We start from the raw sequence: 23,098 nt of genomic DNA, 5'->3' as shown, positions 1-23,098 counted from the left end.
TATGTTGTTGTTGTTTTTGAGCTTATGGTACCTCCAAGGGCACAACATTTTCATTGGAACAACCAACATGTTGAGCTCTACTGCTCATTCCACAAACACCTGCAGCACAGTTTAAAGAGTGATACACAGACTTTTAAAATAGTATAAGATTAGTTGCCATGAAGCAAAAAGAAACACTTTGAAATACACATGTCCTCACCTTATATGATAGGTTTGATGCAGGTTGTCTGGCTGGGACGTGGTGCAGAAATTAAAAAGGGGCACAAGGAACACGAATGTACCACTTTACAATGACAACTTTAAGGATAAAAACCTATATTGTATCAACCCGTATTAAAAAATCTCTGTAGTCCTTCTAGGTTGCAAAAGCATGATTGCTCACATCTGCTGTGGATACAAGCTTCAACCTTCCCTTCCTCTGGCTTGTTCTAGTACCTAACGTGGGGAGTCAGGGCCTGCTGATGCTTCTTCCCCTGTGTCCTGTTCATACCTAAACTCTTCTTCTCTGCTGCTAAGGGCAGACCTATGCAAAACCACATCTACAATTTATAATGTCGCTACGGACTCACATTTTTCTGCTGCAATTCAGTCACCTCAACAATTGTACAGGTCATATCCAGACACAGGACAAATTCAAAGCTATTCAGTTTCAGTTTTGGACTTTGCAACACCAACACCAGTTTAAGAAAATGTGCCTGACATTGCACATACAAGGCCTTTAGATTTCTTCTTTGGATTCTTGACTGAAACCCCTCTTAGCATTTGCACCCACATTTGCAGCCCCATTGGAGCAATGACCCCTGATGTGGTCTATCTTCAGTTCAGTTTCTTCCAGAAGAGACATCACAATGTTTTCAAGAGCCTCTGCACTTGTCATTATGCAACTGAAAGAAGCATTCTTTTGTTTCCATGTTGTGTTTGTCACTGATTAGGCATGAAACATGTTCAGTGACACATCTGTGTATTTATTTGAAAAACAGCTTTGTCATATTATAAGTGACATCGCAGGGCATGGGCAGGTGTTAGTTAGGTGTGTTTGTTCAAGAGGGTTTGGTTGTGGACTCTCACTGACCTCTGTCTCTATCTCCTGTCTAGCTGTTTCTTTTATGTTCTCCTTGGGCTTTAACTCCATCTCTGTTTCTTTCTTTTTAGCCTCACTTTCCTTCTGGCTTGCAGTTTCCATCAATCTCCCTGTTTTCAGTGGACAGTATCTTCTATCTCCTCATTTTCTCCTACCTCGCCTGACCTTTCACTCACCTCTTTCAGTACATCTGAAAACATGGCACAATTATGATTTTAAATTCAACTGTTCATCATTAGACATACTCGATGACACCAAGGTTATTATAGTTACTCAAAAAAAACTATAGCCAAATGGGATAAAACATTTAATTTAACTGAAATCTAGTAAATCCACACTGGACACTAAATAAAACTAAAATAAATTAAAAACAAAAGTTAAGTTAAAAAACAAAAATTAAAAAGTTATGGAAAAATACAAGACTATGTCTAACTGCGCAAATGAACATTAAATGGTGATTTAAATAAAAAAAAAAAACACAGAGGTCTTAAACAACACAAATGACTGGTCAGCACAATGAAATAACCTGATAATAAAAAAAATGCGATGCACGTAAAATAATGGTGGAGCAGATACCTGGAAAATATTCTCCATCGGCTCACTTGAAACCCAAACACAACAATCAGCCATGGAACACCCAGCTCACGTCAACTGGGCTCACGTCAATGCCGTGTGCGTCAGCTGACACCTCGGTCACGTCAAATTGGGTGGGGGCAACCACCCCAAGAACTAAGAGACTAAGGGACAGATCTTCAGCTCCACAACATTCCTCTGGGCATGTGAGGTGGGCAGAGCATGTGAGGAGGGGCATCCAGGTACATGTCAGGGAGGGACATGTTCTTAATGATTTCCACACTTATCACTTTATATGGCTGAATTATTTTATTAATTTATGATGATGTTGGTTAATGAATGTCACAAACAGGCGTTCACACATATAAACCCTGTGACAAAAAGGGCACTTTGGGCATACGAGCAAAAGGGGCGGGTGCTCAAGCACTCTCATCCCCCTGTGCCTGGTCTGTGGGGGACACAATGTTTGACATTCTGGTAATAAGTCTTCTGAATTACACAAATTACCTTTTTTTATTTATTTCACATTACGGTGACTCAAAAGAGACTTTGGATTTAAGCTCAGTTGTGTTTGATATCTGCCAAATAGATTTTCTCCTTTCAAAATTTATTGTCGTTGTGAACTTTAATACAGTATGTACTTACAATAAGTGATTTGTTTGCACTTTAGGGGGCACCGAAACAAAAGTCATCACAGTTTGAATCAAGTTTCAGACCAAATCTACAACTGATCTTATCTGTTTCTCCACTATCTCCAGCCATAAGGTTTCAGCAACTCAGCCATGTTCTCATCTGTTGAGGCGTTCAAAAATCAACATTATGCTGACCTGAAGAGGGACTGCCTCCAAAACAAGAAGCTGTTTGAAGATCCAGAGTTCCCTGCAAACAATTCATCTGTGTTTTATAGGGAACCCCCTCCTGGTACAGTCCAATGGAAACGACCAGGGGTGAGTGTCAGTAAAAAAAAAGATCATGAAAAGGAAATTGAATTCTGTTAAAAACATGATCATTAACTTAATTTTTTTGATGTAGGAAATAAGCTCAGATCCCCATCTGTTTGTGGAAGGTATTAATTCCCATGACTTGAATCAAGGAAATGTAGGAAACTGCTGGTTTGTTGCTGCGAGCTCATGCCTTGCGTTGAAGCCACACCTCTGGAAAAAGGTGAGTCAACTATAATAAAGACTACATAGCCAAAACTGAAGTGTTGGTTCATTTATGCACAAAATGATGAAGAGACCTCTATCAATCTTGAATAGTGTGCTTTTTTTAACTTTACAACCTACATCACTGTTGGTACTTTCTGTTTTAAATACATTAAATCTTTTGAAATTTCCCAAAATGTCAACCAAATGTCACAAACCTTCAACCCTGTCTAAGGGTAAAAATGATTGCTAAATAAAAAATCTATCAAACTCCTTTGGGGGAATCCCGAGATGTTCATATACCAGCCAAGAGATACAGTCTCTTTAGCATATCTTCCCCAGGGTCATCACCCAGTAAGTCATCTAGAACATCTTCAGAGGATTCTGTCCTGAAGACATTTGGACCAGATGTCCATGCCACCTCTGCAGGATTCTCTCAATTTCTCTTACTTATGAACAAGATGCCAAGATACTTGAACTCCTCCACCTTTGGGCAGGAGCACTCTACACACTCAGAAGTAATTAAATACCTATTTCTGGTCAACAAGCCACAGACTTGGCGGTGCTGACTCTCAGTCCAGCTGCTTCACACTCAAGTGCAAACTGCCCCAGGGGAGCAGTGGCAGGAGCCCCAGCCACAAAGCTTGTGAGCAACTACCCCAGGCCTGCCTCCAGAGTAGGGCCCTGGTGATGCCAGTCTGGGTGACATAATCAGATCATGTTTTAGAGTACTGGGTAATTAACCATATCTAGTGGGGGGAAAAAACTTGCAACATAAAAAACTTTAGATTTGGAAATAAACAGTGATAATTCTTTGTCAGATTTGGAGCTCAATTTCAACTATCTCAATAACTGAGTGGTAGTGTCTTTTATACTGTAAATCTGTAAGGTTGTGGGTTAAAATCTTGGCAAGGACTTCACCTATGGGAACTTTCTGCTTGACACTAAAAATGTGGGTTGAACTTTCAACTATTCAGTAGCTTGTTCCCCTGGGAGAGTAAGTTTGCAGTTGTTGAATCAAACATAAAGCGTTGTGTAGTTAAGTATGCAACAGCCAGTGGCAAAACAACTTTGAATATCCTTGCAACAAGTAAAACAACATGAAATGTTTTTATAAGTGAATGACATTTTATATTTAAAAACATTTGAATGAGTTTAATTTTCATTTGCATGCTTCCAGGTGATTCCTGATTGGCAGGAGCAGGAGTGGGATCCCAAACATCCAGAAAACTATGCCGGGATCTTCCACTTTCAGTTCTGGGTCTTTGGTCAGTGGACAGATGTGGTCGTGGACGACCGGCTGCCTACTATTAATGGAGAACTGATCTACTGTCAATCAAACAGCAAAAATGAATTCTGGAGTGCTTTGCTGGAGAAGGCTTATGCCAAGTCAGTCCACTTGATTTATGTACCAATACATTACGCTTCTTTTTTGAGAAACAAGAATATTGAATAGTGTTACATGAAAGGTGTTTTATAAGAGTGAGAGGGACATCTTTTGTTCCAACTAAACTTTTGTGTTTTTATCTCAGACTCTATGGCTGCTATGAGTCCTTAAAGGGAGGAAACACTGGAGATGCTGTGGTGGATTTCAGTGGTGCTGTATATGAACCCATCAACCTACAGGAAGGGGCTTTCTACAAAGATCCAGAAAAACAAAACACACTATTTGAAAACCTACTCAAAGTTTATGAACGCGGAGGAATCATTAGCTGTTCCATCAAGGTGTGGAATGTCCCCTAAGATTTCTGATCTCTGCTCTTTAGATACTTTGACTGTACTTACCTACTTTCTGTATTTTACAGGCAGAACCGCATGAACTTGAGTTTAAGATGGCAAACGGTCTGGTGAAGGGTCATGCATACTCTGTGACGGCAGTGAAGAGAATACGTTTAGGTCATGGGCTGGTGGCGTACTTCAAGAATGAAACTATTCCTATGATCCGAATGAGAAACCCCTGGGGAAGAATGGAGTGGAATGGATCCTGGAGTGACAGGTAAGCTGGAGGCATGTTGAAGAAGATTCAAAAACCTCAGTGCAGTTGTTGTGACACTGACAACAATAATGCAAAGACTTGTGCAACGCTCACACTGAAAGCGACTCATACGTCCAATTTGCGTCAGCCACCTCTATTTGGACGTTCTGCAGCTCGACGTCTGTCCAAAAATGTCTTCATAAGATTAACACCTCAGACATGTGTGGGAGGAGTTATCGCTGAATGTTTTCAGCCTGATCGCTACACGGATCAGTTGTTGTTTACCTTTCAGCTTTTCCCGTTGGGGGCACGACAGTAAGTCAGCTTTCACTGATACGCAAAGGTGGTTTGGCAAAGAATTTTTACGCCAGATGCCCTTCCTGACACAACCCTGTATTTTCAAGGCACAGGGAAACCCAGTTAGGCTAGTTAGCAGGACTTTTGGCACATTGCACACCCAGGGTAGCAGTGTTTGTAAATCTCATTTACAATGCATGGTAGACTCGGAGGATGTTTAGAGATCAGGTTAATTTATTTCAAAGAGCCCTACAAATGAGTCAGTAATCACGTGTCATGAGATCATTCATAGACTAATATGGTGAAGTGTACTCCTGCAGCAGTAGCTGTATGTGAATGACGGTAGCTTACTGCGCTGTTTCTGTCTCTCTGTGACCCAGTTTAACATGTTGCTGTCCCAAATGAGTAAGAGGAGGGAAAATTAAAAATAAGAACAAAAGCAGAGGAACTTTTTCTCAATGAAAATAAGAAAAAAGAATATTTTTAAATAGCATATAAATATTTTTAAAAATCGTTTTGTGCCAGATCACGCTGCATCGCTCACATGGCGCTGCTGCCGGACCGACGCACTGCGCCTGATACTCAAATCGCACTGCAGGGCCTCTGATTGCATCTGGACATTGACTTAACATTGGACACTTCTGCTGTGCAAATCACGTTCAGTGTAAACACAGCTTTAGCTATAACTAACTTCCTAACTCCCATTAAAAGATCACAAGTCAGGATATAGCATCCAAGCCTCTGATTTGCTTTGTTGCGTCCATCTGTTTGAAAGAAAACTGTAGACACACAAAAATCCTACCACGAAATTTAAGTGACACAAAATTAGTGGGGAGCCATCATGTATAACAATAAAGCTGTTATCATCTCAATTTGCTAAAATAACAATTTATAGAAAAGATATTTTCAAAATAAAATTATTAAACTAAATCAAAACTCTGACACTGCGCTGAACACACACAAGCAGCAGGACAATGACAATAGATTCAAGATGCACCTGGAATTGATGTGAACCCAAACAATGAGGCTGATGTTGACTTCCTGTTTCCAGTAATAAGCATAAAACTGTCTTTCAAAATAAAATACAGTCTGATTCAATTATTCAATGACTATGTTTCAAAACAAAATGATAAAAGCAAAAATAAGGACAAAATGGCAGGGGTTTCTCAGGCTAGTGCAAGGTCAGAGTGGTCAACCTCTAATTTATAGGTTCAGTTCCCACCTTGCCTCCCCATGTGTCACGTGTCCAAATGTGCAAATCAGTGAAAGCTGTGGTGATCCATGACGTGATATGCCCAAAGGTGAACAACATTAGCATACGCCTGAAATAAAATATTTTTGTCTTAAAGACAGTAATGAACAATTGTCAGAAAAGCCTCAAATGATGGATTTTACTGAAATTATTATCAGTCATTTTTACATGTGGTTGACATTTTGGAGTACATCACTCACCACCTTTGCTTGTGTTTTGTAGCTCTGAGGAATGGTCCAAGATTGGTGATACAGAGAGGCACAATCTTGGTCTCACAGTAGAAGATGATGGGGAGTTCTGGTAAACAAAAAAGATCTCTAAATCACTGCAGTCCATTTCTGAAGTGCATTAACATACAACGTTTAATCTCATCCACAGGATGTCATTTGAAGACTGGTGCAAAAAATTCACTGATGCTGATGTTTGCAGCATTATCAACACCTCACTTGTCAGCATCCATAAGACATGGAGCGAGGTTTTGCATTTTGGGAGCTGGACCAAACATGGCGATCCACTCCTAAACCGCTGCGGTGGTTGTGGTAATAACAATACATTTCTGCAGAACCCTCAGGTGGAGCATTTCGTGGAAACATGTGTCTGCTTTTTTTGTTAACACATAAGAAAATTACATTTAAACTGTCTTTTGAACTCCCTTTTCCAGTATATGTTTGATGTAACAAAGGAAATAGAAGAAGTGCTGATCACCTTGCAACAAAAAGACCGGAGGACCTTTAAAAAAACCGGTCAAGGAGAAAATTTATCCATTGGCTTTAGTGTTTTGAAGGTAACATCCATGTTACTTTACTCACAATCAAGGTTTGGGGAATTCCACGCTATTTAAATGGGTAATATTGGGATGTTTTATGACTAGGTGATATTACCCATACAGTGGTCTCTTGCTGTAACCCTGTTCACCTTTTGTGGTCTTGCTGTTTCGCTGGGTTTTTTTTCAGTGAAATTTGCAAGCTTTATTTTTCTTTTTACAGTACACTGTTTTCTGTTTCCTGATTGGCCACAGAACACTGTCAGTCATTTTCCTCCGTGTTGTGTCTCCTGTACAGAAAGTATTCAGCTTGCCAAATTTACTTAAATCTCCAATCAAGAGCAGATCTCTTTTTTTCATTCCATAATACTGGACTTGTTTTGAGAGTTTAAACAAGAGAAAAGTGTGAACATTTATAGCCCTGTCTGAAACAAGAGTTAAAGGGTGTAGTGAGGGTTTTTACTGCCTTAAAACACGTAGAATCCTACATCTTAGATTTCACCTATCACATGTTATTCCCCTGTGATAAAGGAGACAACACTTTTCTTTAGGGCTTGCATACCTTTTTATGTTGCCTTGTCAGCAGACCCCTGGTTAATTGGAACAGTCTAAGGAATAAATTAAACTTTAATTTGGAAATTTGTCTGGTGGAAAATTAGAAAACATCCTTTACAGCCATTGAAACACAATCTTTATGTGGTAAAATTGTCACGAACTGGTGGTGGAGGACCCAAAATGCAGGAGACCAGGATTGGTGACAGGAAATAAAACCTTTAATTAGCAAACTGAAACATGAAAAAACTATGAGGAGAAACAAAACTGTGACAAAACAGAGCAGATGACCTGACCAGGAAGAACAGAAACCAAGACACTCAAATAGGCTGAGGATAATTAACTGAACTGAAGACAGCTGTGGATCATGAACCTGAAGGTGGAGTGACTGACAAAGAAAACCAAAAACATGACCAAGAACAAAACCACTGAATCCTTACAAAAATGCCTTCTAAGCAGCTCATACAGCAGACTTACACATTTCAGAGGGTCTCTGTTAAGACAACAAAGTCTGCCAGAACCAGGAAGTTAGCATATTACCAATAGGTGATCTGCAAAGCATGACAGTTAGGACATAAAATTGATTGCATTTAGCAATGTGTTATTAGTAATATAGAAAAATAAAAAAATAAACACTTGTGTCTAACAATAAATTACATTAGTTATATTTTCTACATTTTGTTTCTATAGTTTTGCATTTTATTGGGTATTGTCTTTTGATATATTTAAGTTAAAGAGTTACTTCGTGTGCAACAAAAAATTTAATAAAGCATAAGATTGGTTTCACTCATGTAAAATGTAAACTTTGTTTTCAGGTGGAATTGAACAGAAAGTACAGAATACACCGACTGCTGAGTCAGAAATCCATGGAAAGCTCGGTTTTTATCAACGCTCGGTCAGTTTTCGTGAGATGCATCCTGCCTCAGGGCCGATACATCATCATCCCATCCACCTTCCAAGCTGGTGAACTGGGAGAGTTCATGCTGCGAATTTTTACCGATGTGGACTCAGGCTGCCGGTATGACAGCCATTATCTTGTTGTGAAGCGGAGTCTAAAATCCCAAGTTTGGCTAAACCTCTTAAGGTTAAAAAGAGCAGATTTTGTAACATCTTAGTGAAAAATACATTTCTTTACCTATTAGATCTAGACACAGACTGATTTATCAGAGGAATATGCAAAAGTGTGTAATAGTTGCCAGGTGGAATTATTTACAATATTAAAAAATCTATTAAGTTATTTCTATGTCATCATTTTGGATCAAAACCGATTTGCCAAACTAAAACTCCAGTTTACAACATCAAGGCCAAAGAACAAGCTAAAATATGTCATTGTTGTAAATGAGAACATGTTCTTAATAGCTTACCTTTGTTAACTAAATGTTCAATTTAAAAAAAAAATTCTGTCTCCATTTTCCTAGTGAACTGACTGAAGACAAACCCAAAGTGAAATGCTGGACTCCACTTTTTGGGTATCCTCAAGCAGTGACTCATGTCTTTGTTGAAAAAGCTGAGAGACTGGAAAACCAGGACAGGACGGCAGGTTAGAGAGCTTTTTGCAAAGTTAAACTTTAATTACAACCAATTCAGAGCAGAAGAATAATTGTTATGTCTTAACATGCAGGTGCTGACCCTTATGTGATCATTTCTTGTGAGGGCAAGTCTGTGAAATCCATTGTCCACAAAGACACTCTAAATCCACAGTTCGATACAAGCGCTGTTTTCTATAGGAAGAAGCCTAGCAAGCCCATAACTGTGGAGGTAAGAAGGCTCTTTTGTTTTTTCCTGACCAATACAAATCAATGTAAGACATCTCTAAGGAAATTCTGTTCTTACTCTAAGAATCCAGCAATCCAGTATTATTCAATCATTTAACATTACTAGTTAAAGAATTTTGCATCTTGTGTCAATAGGTATGAAATTGAAATTTGCTTTGAAATTCTTTTACAGAACCTGGCAGCATAACAGACAGCTCAAAGAATGTCTAATTTATTTTAATTTAAAAAGATTTACTAAAAAATTAATACATGAAAAATGTATAAAAACCTCACTTTAAGTTACATTTAATTTTCTTTTTTTAACCACTTGTAAGTCAGTACAAGTATGTGAACTACCTTTATTTCATAAAGGCTTAAGGTAAGCCTTGGTAGAAAAATGGAAACGAATGTTGTAAACATATCTTTCAGATCAGTTACCCTTTTTAAGCTTGTGTGAAACCTACATGCCTGACAAAATCAGAGGCAGAACTAGTCCTATTCACAAAAAGAAAGGGAAAGTGACAAAAAGGAGACAAGAAAAGTCAGAATAAGGAGAGACTTGAAGTCAGTAATTGAGCATATTGCATCATCATAGTAGTAACAGTCATGCAGTTGTCATCAAATCTGGTCCAAATCTACATTTTAACCTCTTTTTTTTTTCAAGCATCGATGTCCTACCTGCTGTAATGTATTTGTTGAACCACAGCTTTGAACCACCTGATCCAGCCGACCAACAATGAGCGGTTCTGGAATAATTAATATTGAGGGCCTATAGTCCAATGTATAGCATGGTAGACCTATACTGTACTGTACAAGGTAACTCACATTAGTCTTAAATATGCTGTTTTAAGGCTAAACCTAATCTAGTGTCTTAATGAAAGCAAATATACTTAATTCACTTGAAAAAAAAGTCATTACGTTGCCAAAGGGCACTTTAGCTCCTGCATACTGGGGGAAGACATTTTTATCTTCACCTGACTATCAATTGTTTTTTTTTCAGGTGTGGAACAGCAATGCAGTGGCGGATGAATTCATGGGCCAGGTGGTGTTGCCTGGATCACCAAAGGACTCTCAGCAAAAGCTGAAGCTCCAGCTCAGGAAGAGGGGCAGTAACATGGCAGACGAGATGCCCGGCAGCATCATCCTTTGTATTGCTACTGACACTGAATTGACAGCCATATAATGCATATCAGAGTAGTTATATGAGATTACACCATTGATGCTGTAGCTAAAACCAGTCAGAGCCTCATTTCTTTATAGAAATGTTAAAATGTTAGAGAAGTTGTGAACAGTTTTTTTTGTCCTACCTCTTTTGGCAACTTTCCTTGTTTACCTGAAAAGCTTTTTAAAAACCCTTTTGTACATTTATTATCTTTCAATAATCTAGAGCTACGTTAATTGCAAATATGGATAATAATTTGGAATATATATATATATATATATATATATATATATATATATATATATATATATATATATATATATATATATATATATATATACACATATTTATATAGTGATTAGAACATAGTGATTTCAGTAAACTTTTTCCAAAGATCAATTTCTCCAGCAGCTCTTATCTTTTCCTCTCCTTTTTTTTTAAATATTATTTGAGTTCCCAAACTGTTTTTATTTATTTTTTTATTGTTTTTTTTTTTATACACTCAAGACACAGCCATGCACAATTTAAAGTTCAAAAAGTCTATTGCTTCAAACACAATTAAAAATAGTTTATCCAAAACCTCACTTCCCCGTCACTCATTTGTCCTCTTTTTAAAGATGGGGTGGGGTAAGGGTGGTGGTGGGGGGTCGCTGCTGAGGTATGTCAGATGGATCAGCAGTTTTACAAAGCTAGACAAGAATAAGAGTTATAATAATAATAATAAAGATAATAATTTAAAAAGTAACTGTCTTTGTTCCATTCTCTTGATAGACATTAATAGAAGAATTTTAACACCACGTGTACAGGTTTACACATTCATAACAGAAGAATGTACAGGAGCAACCACAGAAAAAGGGGCCACATCAGTAGTGTGTCTTGTCCCAAACTTCACCTTTTGTGCTCATAAGTTTCTGTACATGGGTTGGGGGCCGGTGAAGGCTCCCAGCAGGCCGCATACACCTGCTGCACACATACAAAGCATCACAGGACAGCAGTGGTTGTTCAGACTGTGTGGGCCCGCGCACAGCCTGACGCATCTCGGTTCGAATGACAGAGGGGCCAATGAAGTCCAAACAGAAGAGGAGGATCCAGAAGTGCAGAAGCTCTCTATTCCATTTCCAGGGTGCAAAACATTTATTACACACTATATAGCAACCTTAATATTGTCAGTTTAAGTTACACAGTTTTGGAAAAAGGAGGGGTTTCCTGTTGTATATACAGTACATACAGACATTGCCTAACAATCTTAACCTATCTGGAGTTACAGTGTATATTTGTTTTACATGCAGGAAATTTGTTACACCTCTTTTCTTTTGAACAGCTGCCATAAAAAGAGGTACAATGTGACCAAAGCAGCTACCCTGCACCTCGGCGTTAAGGTGGAATGCTCGAGTGAGGCGTTTTGTTTTGTAGACTGAGGTAGCCCCCTACCACGCACACTCAAGTGCAGAGGGATGCTACAATGGGGATGAATGACGAAGCTACCTGTCACAGATACAAAAGACAACCTGCGTACAAGAATGGACTCTGAACCAGAAATGCAAGGAATGTCGGGAAACCGTAAACCTCCGGGGTAATGGTACAATCATGGAATGGCACTCGCTCAGTGGATAAAACTGCTCCTGCTCTCCAAAAGCTTTCCAAAAAAGGTACTCCTCATTTAAAAACTCTAAGACAAAAAGAACTTCTATAAGACACGAAAAACTAAAGCATGAGCAGCATTGTTAACAGCATGTTTGGTGGAAGGGGACAGGTGGTGGTCAGTGCCTGAGCGTTTCCACCTGAGAAGGCAGCAAATTATCCGAACACCTCCAGGATAACAGTTAGGATTTATCTACGGCCATGACGTGATGACGTTTTCCTTCCGAATCCTTAAATTAGGCCATCGATATTTTCTGCTCTAGGAGCTGGAGCAGTAAAAGAATCCAAAACCTATCTTTAGCGAGGAGGGGGTTCAAGTTTGTTGTTTAGCAGCACCTTATCAATGCATTGCTCGTTGACTTTTGAATTTTTTTCTCCTGTTACTTTAAGTTCACACACAATGAAAAATATCTAAATTGCTCATTCAGTTCTGTTTACTTTACACAAAGTAAACCCAAAATGTGTAGATACTTTTATCTTGGATGATTCATCTGATATAAATATGGATTATAAATTATATAGTAGGTGATAATCACATTGAACACTTTTGTACAGAGTCTGTTTTAGGGACAACCGCAGGTAATTGTCCTGAGGTTGGATGATTTCAGCTTGATGACAAGGATCCATTTTTTAGATCTGCACCTCCTGAGAGATATGAAATGGATCCTAGAAGGGAGTTTAGGCTGTAATTGATCATGTCAACTGATTCCTGACTTATACCCCAGTAGCCACATCCCTGCACTCACTCGCACACATATGTACACAGTAAAACACACAGATATGCCACCTTATGATGTGACAGTCGGCAGAAGGTTTGCAGATTTGTCCACAGAGCCATGGTCATGCAGCCAAACGCTGGGTTATGGAGTCGCTGTTCCACGTCGGCTCGCTGCTGCAGGTAAGGTGAAGCCGAAGTCGTGCTCCATGGAGGGACCAGAGGAAAGGGAACCAATCCTAAAGCGCAGGCCAGCATCTTTGTTTCACTCCTGCAGGGTTTTTTCCTGTGAATGATCCTCTTTTCTTTTTATTTTATCTTATTTTATTGTCCAACTACTTTCCGGAAAGATGCAACACAAACAGAAGTGCAAACAAACACACACTCCTTCACACATACTTGTGATGAACTGCTCTACATGTACAGAGTGCTGGACAGAGAAACGAGGAGATACTGTCTTTTTTTCAGCAGCACAAACCTAGAGGCTGCAAGGCCAGATGTCAGTCCTCCATCTGAGGCCTGGGGAGGTTTTCTGTCCTTGTGCTGTCTTTGTAAGTCACACACCTCCCCCTTTTGCTGTCCCTACTCTCAAAACTCCTGCTGCTATGAGCCGGCACATCCCAGGCAGGGCGTCAGCCTCGGGCGCGAACAGGGAGCCACCCCTTAACGACTGCTGTTCTTGATGGCTTCCTTTGCAGCTAAAATTAGAGGCGTCAGGCTGGAGAGAGGCTTTGCCAATTTGAGGAAGGAGTGCTGCAGACAAAAAAAAAACAGAATCAGTGGGTGGAAGAAACTGAGCAGAGCTGCACATCGCAACTGAGCATTACAAAAAGGTAACATTACAGCTTCAGGTGGGACTAGTTTAAAAAACACGATCTAGAGTCAGGTCATTTCTTCCAATTACTACCTGTTGAATATATATTAGGATCAAAACTGGAAGGCTGCATGGTGGGGTAGTGGTTGGCACCCTTGTCTCGCAGCAGGAAGGCCCAGGCTCAGGCTCAAATCTCAGCTGGATTTCTGTGTGGAGCTTGCATGTTCTCCTAGTGTTGTGCATGTGTGGTTTTTCTCCGAGCTTCCTCCCACAGTCCAGAAACAGACTTCATAGGTTAAGTGATGATTCTAAATTGTCCCCAGGTGTGAATGTGAGACAGACTGGCAACATGTCCAGGGCGTACCCTGCCTTTGCCTAACGGTTGCTGGGATAGGCTCCAGCAACCCCATGATCTCACAAGGGATTAAGCCGGTTTAGGCGATGAAGGATCAGAATTGAACAGAAATAGGGGCATGGTCATCTGACACTGTCAAAGCCCCAGCTACAGATTAACTTCACTGGGCGTGCTCCAATAACTGTCTGACACAGTTGTCCTTTTTGCCCCTTTTCTAGTCTTTCCAGCATTGTTGTTAAAGCTCCACATACCATACAAATATCCAATGTTTTGTACTTGCATGTTTTAGCAGAGTATAAATTCATTTTCAGTGTAACCTGAAGCAAATCCTTGGCAGAGCCTCTGCGGTCCACGTCCATCTCCAGACAGCGGTTGAGGAAGTCTCTGAAGACCGACGACAGCCTTTCAGGGTTCTGCAGCTCTGGGGTCCCATTGGTGGCAATCAGGTAAAGTGCCTAACAAGATGAGAACAGTTTAAACATAAAAACAGGTTTTCATCGAAACTGTTTTTCTTGATTTGCTAAATAGAAAGTTTCACAACTAAAATGGTTGGTGGTTTCACAACTTATTCACACATTTATTTAACAGACACAAAGTAACTAGAGCCAATTTCTGCCATAGTGATTCTGAAGAAGCCGAAAGAGAAATGTGTTCACATCAGGTTCCATTAAGCTCTCTTTAATGATCAATTATTAAAAAATGGAAACTAAATTAACCTTTGTGATTTTAAATAGAAAAACTTCACTTTCGAAAGGTCAGACAATGCAACAAAATAAGTACTTTAGTCTTTTTGTGTCTGTTAAATAAAGGTTTGACAGAAAAGTGTTGCTTTTTTGTTGTTTCTAGGTGCGTTTAGCCTTACCCTGAGAGGATTCTCATTCAGGTAAGGCGGTTCTCCCTCCACCATTTCTATGGCCATGATCCCTAGAGACCAAATATCCACTTTTGGGCCATAAGCTTTCCGAGTCACCACCTCTGGCGCCATCCAGTACGGCGTTCCTACCATTGTGCTGCGCTTGTTCTGCTCTGGGGTGATCTGAGCACAAAAGCCGAAGTCGGCTACAGAGAAAGGGAGACAGAAAAAACTCAGTCAGATTCATGTCTGTGCGTTTTTAAACTGCACTAAATAGAAAAAGACGTACTGAGCTTGACCGATCCATCCATGCCCAAGAGAATATTGTCACTTTTTATGTCTCTGTGGATCACCTGGTTGGAGTGTAAAAAGTCTAGTGCTTGGAGACACTATGAAGACAGAAACAAAAATGTTTGTTTTTTAAAGAAAATTATGATTTTCCTCAACTTTCGTCTCAGTGTGTGGCTCAATTACAGATATGCAGTGGGTGTTTCTGCTGATGTCTAAACTTGGCTTCTTACCTCTCTGCAGACTGCAGCAATCTGGCCCTCATCCATGCAGGTCTCAGTCACCACATCTGTCAAAGAGCCTCCTGCCAAATACTCCATCACCACCCACAGCTCATCTCCTACCAAGTAACTAAGAACCAGGTGAGAGTTAAGGAACAGAGAAGAAACACCGTCTGTAGTTTTGTTGTGCTCCAGCAAACAGTTGACTGCTTTGACTCATTCAGGCCTGCTTCATGTTGGCTAAAACTAACTGAAAAAGCTCAAAATGCAACACTTGTACTTTGAAAAAGTCATGAACGATGCAGAAATGTAATGCAATCAGAGCTGACAAATGATATATATATATATTTTCAAAAGTGGACTTTCATTTGAGCCAGTAGGTGGCAACACTGCACTTTTGGATAGGTTTAGAATGCCACTAAAAAAAAAGAAGATTTGAAGAGGAGGTTCAGAGCTGTTTCTCAGCTGTTTCTGTATATTATCTAGATCCTTGGTTCCCTTAAGCAAAAAAATCAAAATGTTTTGTTTTTTTGTGAAACATTTTGTTTTTGGTACCAAACTTATTTGGTGGGTTTGGATCCCTCAACCAAGTTTTTGGCCAAGAACCTAAACAAGGTTTAGCAGTTTTTTACATGCATCATCAACAGTCTACTGGAATATTAACAAGACATAAAGCATTTTCTAAAGGTAAAAAATTATTTTGATTTTACGTCAGATCAAACAGACAACAGTCACCCTAACTTTATCTCATGGCCTTGACGTAATTAGAAGCTTAAAGAAGTTTCTTTTTATTGTATTTATTTTTGTCTTAGAACAGTGTTTGAAGCTGGATTTATTTCTCATATACAGAGTTAAAACCCACCTGTCCAGGTAGTTCACAATGTTGGAGTTTTTGTTTTCCCTCATCACCAAGATCTCGTTTATGATCAGTTCTTTCTTGGGTTGCTGCTGCAGGTTCATCTGCTTGATGGCCACCTGACAGAGCAGAGAGAATAGGTGAAGCTTAGTCAAATCCAAATAATCATAAAGAAATGGTTAAGAAAAGACTCCGGGATACCTCTTGGCCAGTTGCTACATCGATGGCGGTGTAAACAGTCCCAGATGCTCTAACAAAACACAAGAATCACAGGAACATCAATATTGTACTACTGAGACTTTTTTTTTTACCCATTGATGAGTAGAATCAAACTTTTCATGTTGGGTAGAAACCAAAATTAAACATTTATTTCAACAAATTGCAAAGAAATTTGAACAGTTTTTACGAAATGTCCAGGACCTTATGTAGTGAAGTCATAAAGGTCACACAATTAAGTGTTTTTTTATCTGTTGTCACTCAAAGTCATCTGTCATGTTATAGCCCAACAGGGCCTTAGACATCATCCCATGGTTTTTTGACTCAAACATTTTACACAACATTATTTTAGAAAGCTGTCTTGGTTTTTAAAATGAAGTAAATAATTCTTGAGCCTCACTTTGAAAGAAAAAAAATCTGGTCTATTCTTTTAAAAACTACTCATTTCAAAATTTTACTTAAGATCTTATTAAAAAAAAGTCTAAAAGCGGTTAGCTGCTGTTTGGGTTTTGGCTGCTGATTGTTATAATTATTGTTCTGTTTGTTTGATTTGATTTAATTTGATTTATCAACTTATTATTAAGTATATTTAAGTTACTCTGGGTGATGTGATTGTGGTTAGAGTTATTTTTTGTGCTCCTTTTGTTTTGCTCTAGATGCTCCTTTTTGAAGTATTAATTTACATTAATGTCTAAAATTTTTTTCAAATATTTTGAATAATGCTTCATTGATAAGATTAAATCACTCCAGCACCAAAGTGTAAAACAGCTTTAATGTTTTGAGAAGTTTAGTTTTTTGAGATTCATATTTTGACAAGTACTATGTTAAATTAAATTGAGTGTGAAAAATATTTCATTGTTTCAAATTATTAGTCAGAGAGACACGTAAAGCTTTGGTTCACAAAGCTTCAAAAAACGGTTTATCCTTTGTTTTGTTTTGTTTTATAATCAATTTCTGAGGCATATGTTAGAAACTTGAAAAAAGCAAAGTAGTTTCGAACATTGCAACAGACAGACAGATACTGTTGTATCCAAAACAGATCATGGAAAAGTGATCAAATCAGAGCAGAAGAATTTATGTATGATGTGCCGTGACCAGGGAGTCTAAAAAAACAGCCTTAAAGCGAGACAGAGATGAGCAAAGAGCTGCAGAGCAAGGGACGTTTGAGCCAATCTGGCTTTTGGCCTTTTTGGGATTTGAGTTTCATTTCCTGTCTTCTTCTTTTTGCCCTCAGTCATTCAATCTTAACCCTGCCTCGGCTGTTTCAAAACAGCCGGTCTGTATCTCCTGCAAAGACTGACTTTTCCTCAAACTGCTCCATTTTTTAGTGATCGCCCAGTTACTTACCCTTGTCCTATTTTCTCGAAGCGCGTGTACTTCTTTTTGGGATCTCCCACGCTCACGATACTTCCTGAGTCAGAGAGAAAACATACATATAATGATTGTGCCTGCTGTTGAAAAATGCGTGTTAGTGCACGAGGCTGTTCTTTACAGATGATTCGAGTTTAAGCGACATTGCAGAGACAGAGAATATTTGCTCAATAAAGAACACAGATGAGAAAAAAAAGGACTTTTTTAAAACAAAAATCCAATCATTTTGTATTTAAAGAATTCTTCCAAACGCAGAGTCCACATGGAAATCAACCACAGGAAACTAATAGCCTGTCTGGCTTTTGCATAACATACTGAATTATTAAAGACACACACACTGACACAATAAAAATGTCGACAAAGGATCATATCAGGACACAAGTTCAAAACCCAGATCATTACTTGGAAAAGACAGATCAGAGCATTCAATAAATGACATTTGTTTATTGTTTTTTTCATTAAAGCATGGAGATGGAGCATATCAATAAATAAGCTGGCATAAATACAAATTGAAAAAATTTGTAATGTTTTTTTTACAGTTTACATGTTTTGCAGATCGCATGTTTTTTACACTTTTGCAGCTGTATTTATTTAATATTTAATATTTATGTCTTTATTTAATAAGAATCTCATTTTTGATAATAATTTTTCATAATAATTTTAGTAATATTTTTAATTATCTAATATAAATGTCATTTGTGATGTCCTTTATTGATGTTATATTATATAGATTATTTCTGAATGTCGTGTTGCTGCCACAGAAATGAAATTTCCCCATTGTGGGATTAATAAAGTCATCTATCTTTCTGTCTGTCTGTCTGTCTGTCTGTCTGTCTATCCGTCCGTCCGTCCGTCCGTCCGTCCGTCTGTCTATCTATCTATCTTAAATACATACATTTTTAAGTAACTTACTGAGTTTCTCCAGAATTTCCTCATCAGTCATCTTTGACTTCTTCCTCTGCCGGTCAGTGTGGCGGTACATGGTGTTGGAGGTATTCTCTGGCTGCACCTGCGACTCTGGGGGAGTCACCACCTCCTTCACGGGGCTGGGGGGCTTTGGTGGATCCATGACAGAGCGTGTGTAGATCTGGAGGGGGGGCAAAAGAAGATTAGATGTGGGAAAAAACAGAAGAGTTTTTAGAAAAACGGATGATCTCACAGATTTGGTATGTTCAGGTCGTGGAGCAATGACTGGTGGCAACTCATCATCGTCCTCTTCTTCCTCTTCCTCCTCCTCCTCTTCCTCTTCTTCCTCATCTTCCTCTTCGGACACTGGCGGAGCGATTGGGGGATCTGTTGAAGAGGACGTTTTTGCACCCTGGACAGAGGAGATCAGAGTGAGTGTTCATGACCGAGCCTTGTGTTGGAAATGGAATGGAAAAGGTCTGGGCAGAGTCCTTAAATAGTTTGACAAGACAAAGGCACTGCTGTGGCGGGTTACCAGCAAACAGTCAGCAAACCCCAAATTGGCGACAGTTCGAGATGTGTCCCGCAGAAACTTTGGTGCACTATGTAAAAAAAGGTTTTCTTTGTTTGTTTAAGCTGCGTGAATCCCAGCAAATGTGTGATCAGAAGCATATGAAAAAAAAGTATTTAAATGCCTTAAAAGGAACATGTACAAAAAGCAATTTCAGCTAAGAAGTAGCATAATGAGTCAAGTGAAAGCTAAAGAGGCAAAAATGAGGGATCATTCAGTGCAATTCCTTTGGTAGAGTTAAAGGTGTAAGATGCGGTGGGTGTACACAAACCAGTTTGTAAGAATTCATTCCAAAGGTCATCCGTTTACCTGTGCTCTCTAAAGTTGCATCTCTAGTATGTGCAGAAGTTGATAACTTTTAACAGACCTGATTAATAATCCTCAGTCCCATTTATTATGCCCCTCCTTACTTCATCATCTAAAACGTGGAACATCCGTCTCTTAAGGAATGAAAAACCTTCATCTATTTCCACTCTCGTCATGCATTAATGAAGCGCTGCAGCTTAGCGTTGGTGTTTAAAGGGATATGGTCTGTCTGGAGGAAAATTCCAGCCCTCCATCGACTTCCTGGGCTCTGATGAGGCCAAGACTGTATTGCAGAGCTGAGAGCCTGCAGCAATTCTTTTATTTACTTATTTATTTATTTTGAAGAGCCATGCAGAATGTTAAAAATGGTGATGATACAGACATGTGATTGTGGAGGAAACTATTGGGAATAAAAGCTCATGCATAAATTTTGACAGCCGACACAACCCTGCACTTTTGGACAGTCTGGAAAAAATATGTATTTATATATACACACACATATATGATCATATACTGTATATTTGATCTTCTTGTAGATGCAAAAATACACCTCCAAAAGCTAACAGACCTAATTTTCCCCCCATAAAATAACCAACCCAGAGAGTGATGACACCTCTGAAATCGAATGTTTTTCTGCATTAGTCAGATGGCATAATCAATAGTTATTGATCAAATAGTTTAATTTAGCTTTAAAGCCAATGTAGCGATACATTATGTATAAAGTAATATGGAGGAGTTACCTTGTCAAATAATGCGCTGCAGGTTCTAAGGCTGACAGGAGGCCCAGAAGACAGCAGTCGGTTCTGAATGTGAAGGTTGAAAACGGGAGGATTTACTCAAAACAAACCCACACAGTATGTCAGACCAGGGAGGGGGAGGGTGCAGGGGTGGTATTGCTAGGAGGGGCACTATATCTGTACATTGTCTCTATATACACACCATGACGGGACATCACAAGGACTATTCATGCCACCTACGGGCTGTCCTGTTCACAGCCGACACCCCTGCATCTGTGTGCTTTTCACGAGATGTAAGCCTTTGAACCTTACGCCATTTATAAAATTCTGGCCATACGATCTCATTCAGCTCATGCACTTATAATTATCTTAATTAGGTCAATAAACTAAGTAAGCTTAAGTAAATGAGACGTAGAATTTTCGGGATAGTAACACTTGCTACATCTTAAGCTGACCATACATTTAAATCCTGATTTTCTGATATGCTTAGGATTTCATAATCAACTCAAAGACAGAAAAATGTTCAGGTCTTCAGACGATTAAAAAAAAAAAAAATTAGCCCAGACCATAACCTGTCCACCACCATGCTTGTATGAGTGAAAGCTTCCGTCACATTTGTGCTCAACCATTTCAACTGTTATAGAAATATTGAGGCAAAACAAAACCTTTCTTCTTTTTACCCCGTTTGTAAAACTTTGCTGAAAAACATGTAAATTATTTATCTAAATGATGGTACTATATTTATGAGAGACTTTTACTGACCTTGAATTTTAGATTAATTTTCCTGCATCCAGAAATTACCATGAATTTATAAGGAAGTTTTAAATAATGTGTTTCATATGCCTCTTGTGTTGTGCTACACTTTTCTACATGTGTGTTTTTTTTAATTATCTTGCTTTGCATTTAACATTTAAAGCAAAACATGTCTTAGGGGAAATATTATATAAAATCAAAGATATACCTCAGCTATTAAAAGAACGTATATACTGGTTAAGGTGGTCATAATTCCATTGAATAGTACGAAACATGTAAAATACTACTTGTTTCAGTCAATGGATGCAGCAACACCAGCAGCACTGCATGCTGGAGATGGATCTGGAGTCTATGCATAAAATTAATCGAACCGACAGAAAGTCTCCACGACTAAGATATAAAGCAAAACTAAGATAAACTGAAGGTTTTCAAAATAAAATGCCACTGGCAGCTCCCCAATAATCCCAATTTAAAAAAAACTACTGCAACTATGATCTCACAAGAGTTGCCAAATTTACAGCATGTAGAGCTGCTTCTGACAAATGCACATTTAAAGCTGCAGACAGAACTAAACTGTTGCGCCTGCTTGTGCCTTTAGTCAAGGTTAAAAAAATAAAAAGGTCACCTTTCACTAATTCTTTTTTCCTGCTTTTTACCTTACCAAACATGAAGTGCCATGAGAGGCAAGCAGGCCTCAAACTTTATTAAATGTATTTGAAATACATAAGAAAATCATTTTAACAAACAGCTTCGGGCACCAGCAGAGGCTGATTATTTGTCAGCACTGTCATGGTGTCAGTGCTGTGAATGTGGATTTGTGTATGCAGGACAAACCCCACACATGGAATGGATTTCTATAGCTAAATCATTACACAAGTGACTTGAGGGATAAAAAAATTATTTACTCTTTGAGTGTTTCTCAAAACACAGCGGAATCATATTCTGCAAAAAGAGACTTACACGCTCATAATTAGCAAATAGGAAAAAGACGTTAAGTTTTTATGTCCTAACAAGTTTCTTTAATTAGAGGTGACCTAATCTGCCTGTCTTTGTTGGTTCAAAATATAGATTATATAGCTTTGCTGTTACAATTTTACACTGAGCAATTATTAAAGTAAGCAACTTAAGGGTCAAATACAAATCTGGAATATAAAGCACTATGTACTTTGTATTAGTGAAGTGGACTGCAGCAGGGACTTTTTACAGAAAAAATTAGTCTGCAAACATTTACCCGCCCAGCAGTTCCTCACAGTGATATCATGATGCAACCTTTTTTTCCCTCAGAGAACAGATCATTCTCTTCTGCACACCAGCCACTGGAACATCTTCCTTGATGAAGTCATTAAATGTGGCTAAGTCTCCTCTGAAAGGCCGAGATGCTTCTGAATGCCCTTTTCTGGACCAGCGCAGCCTATGTTAACCCACCCATTTGGATCGCATTGGCTCATCAAAGGGAAGGGATGTAGGGATCCCAGCATAGCCTCCCTAAAGGGAACAACCCCCCCACCCCCTCTCCACTTTGTCTTCGGCTAGTGCATAGATTACTCTGGTCAAAGCCAGCATTGAGGTCAACACAGCGGGAGTCCTTCAGGATGCAGCTGCCTTTGATAAAACTCAAAGTAGATTGACAAAAATGCACAATAAGCTGCAGAGCAATGGTCATAAAAAAAAGTTCAAAAGTCAGTGCACTATATGACCCCCACAAAGGCACATGTTGACTGAACAATAACTAAGTGAAACATGTTTTATCCCATAAACCCCCCTGATAAGAAGGTTGATCACAAGTTAAAGGCAACATAAGGAATGTATTCAGCTTTGCAACTTACCTGTTCCAGCTTTTTTTCTATAAATATCTTTTGATACGTCTGCCTTACTATTTGTTTTTTATGCAAATTGCTGCAACAAACCTGCACTGACTGACTGATCAAACACTGGCCAATA

At 38.9% G+C, this 23,098-nt stretch overlaps 2 protein-coding genes across 9 annotated transcripts in view; one reads left to right on the top strand and one right to left on the bottom strand.

Moving 5' to 3' along the window:
- The window catches only part of LOC101158220 (calpain-5), a 29,980-nt gene extending 18,681 nt beyond the window's left edge, over nt 1-11,299 (top strand). For 2 of the 5 annotated variants that reach the window (XM_023962152.1, XM_004076410.4), the window contains exons 2-13: nt 2,413-2,601; nt 2,687-2,818; nt 3,980-4,188; nt 4,332-4,524; nt 4,605-4,795; nt 6,546-6,623; nt 6,702-6,894; nt 6,985-7,107; nt 8,454-8,656; nt 9,057-9,178; nt 9,260-9,396; nt 10,393-11,299. In XM_023962152.1, the coding sequence (XP_023817920.1) occupies nt 2,437-2,601; nt 2,687-2,818; nt 3,980-4,188; nt 4,332-4,524; nt 4,605-4,795; nt 6,546-6,623; nt 6,702-6,894; nt 6,985-7,107; nt 8,454-8,656; nt 9,057-9,178; nt 9,260-9,396; nt 10,393-10,575 (1,929 nt within the window). In that variant the 5' untranslated portion in view covers nt 2,413-2,436 and the 3' untranslated portion in view covers nt 10,576-11,299. The remainder of the gene's footprint in view (nt 1-2,412; nt 2,602-2,686; nt 2,819-3,979; nt 4,189-4,331; nt 4,525-4,604; nt 4,796-6,545; nt 6,624-6,701; nt 6,895-6,984; nt 7,108-8,453; nt 8,657-9,056; nt 9,179-9,259; nt 9,397-10,392) is intronic. The other 3 variants (XM_023962153.1, XM_023962154.1, XM_023962155.1) reach the window with 2 other exon arrangements.
- Nucleotides 10,680-23,098, bottom strand: part of LOC101162700 (serine/threonine-protein kinase PAK 3) — a 45,797-nt gene continuing 33,378 nt past the window's right edge. Inside the window, exons 7-17 of one of the 4 annotated variants that reach the window (XM_011483447.3) lie at nt 20,408-20,470; nt 19,044-19,202; nt 18,797-18,971; nt 17,861-17,930; nt 16,499-16,547; nt 16,304-16,416; nt 15,454-15,571; nt 15,222-15,321; nt 14,942-15,138; nt 14,397-14,534; nt 10,680-13,663 (exon numbers count right to left, since the gene is read on the bottom strand). In XM_011483447.3, coding sequence (XP_011481749.1) covers nt 13,574-13,663; nt 14,397-14,534; nt 14,942-15,138; nt 15,222-15,321; nt 15,454-15,571; nt 16,304-16,416; nt 16,499-16,547; nt 17,861-17,930; nt 18,797-18,971; nt 19,044-19,202; nt 20,408-20,470 — 1,272 coding nt within the window. In that variant the 3' untranslated portion in view covers nt 10,680-13,573. The remainder of the gene's footprint in view (nt 13,664-14,396; nt 14,535-14,941; nt 15,139-15,221; nt 15,322-15,453; nt 15,572-16,303; nt 16,417-16,498; nt 16,548-17,860; nt 17,931-18,796; nt 18,972-19,043; nt 19,203-20,407; nt 20,471-23,098) is intronic. The other 3 variants (XM_011483448.3, XM_011483449.3, XM_004076343.4) reach the window with 3 other exon arrangements.

Source organism: Oryzias latipes, chromosome 14 (genome assembly GCF_002234675.1).
Source record: "Oryzias latipes chromosome 14, ASM223467v1".
Taxonomy (NCBI): Eukaryota; Metazoa; Chordata; class Actinopteri; order Beloniformes; family Adrianichthyidae; genus Oryzias; species Oryzias latipes.
The sequence above is the reverse complement of the archived record's forward strand: the minus strand, read 5'-3'. Positions and strand labels throughout refer to the sequence as shown.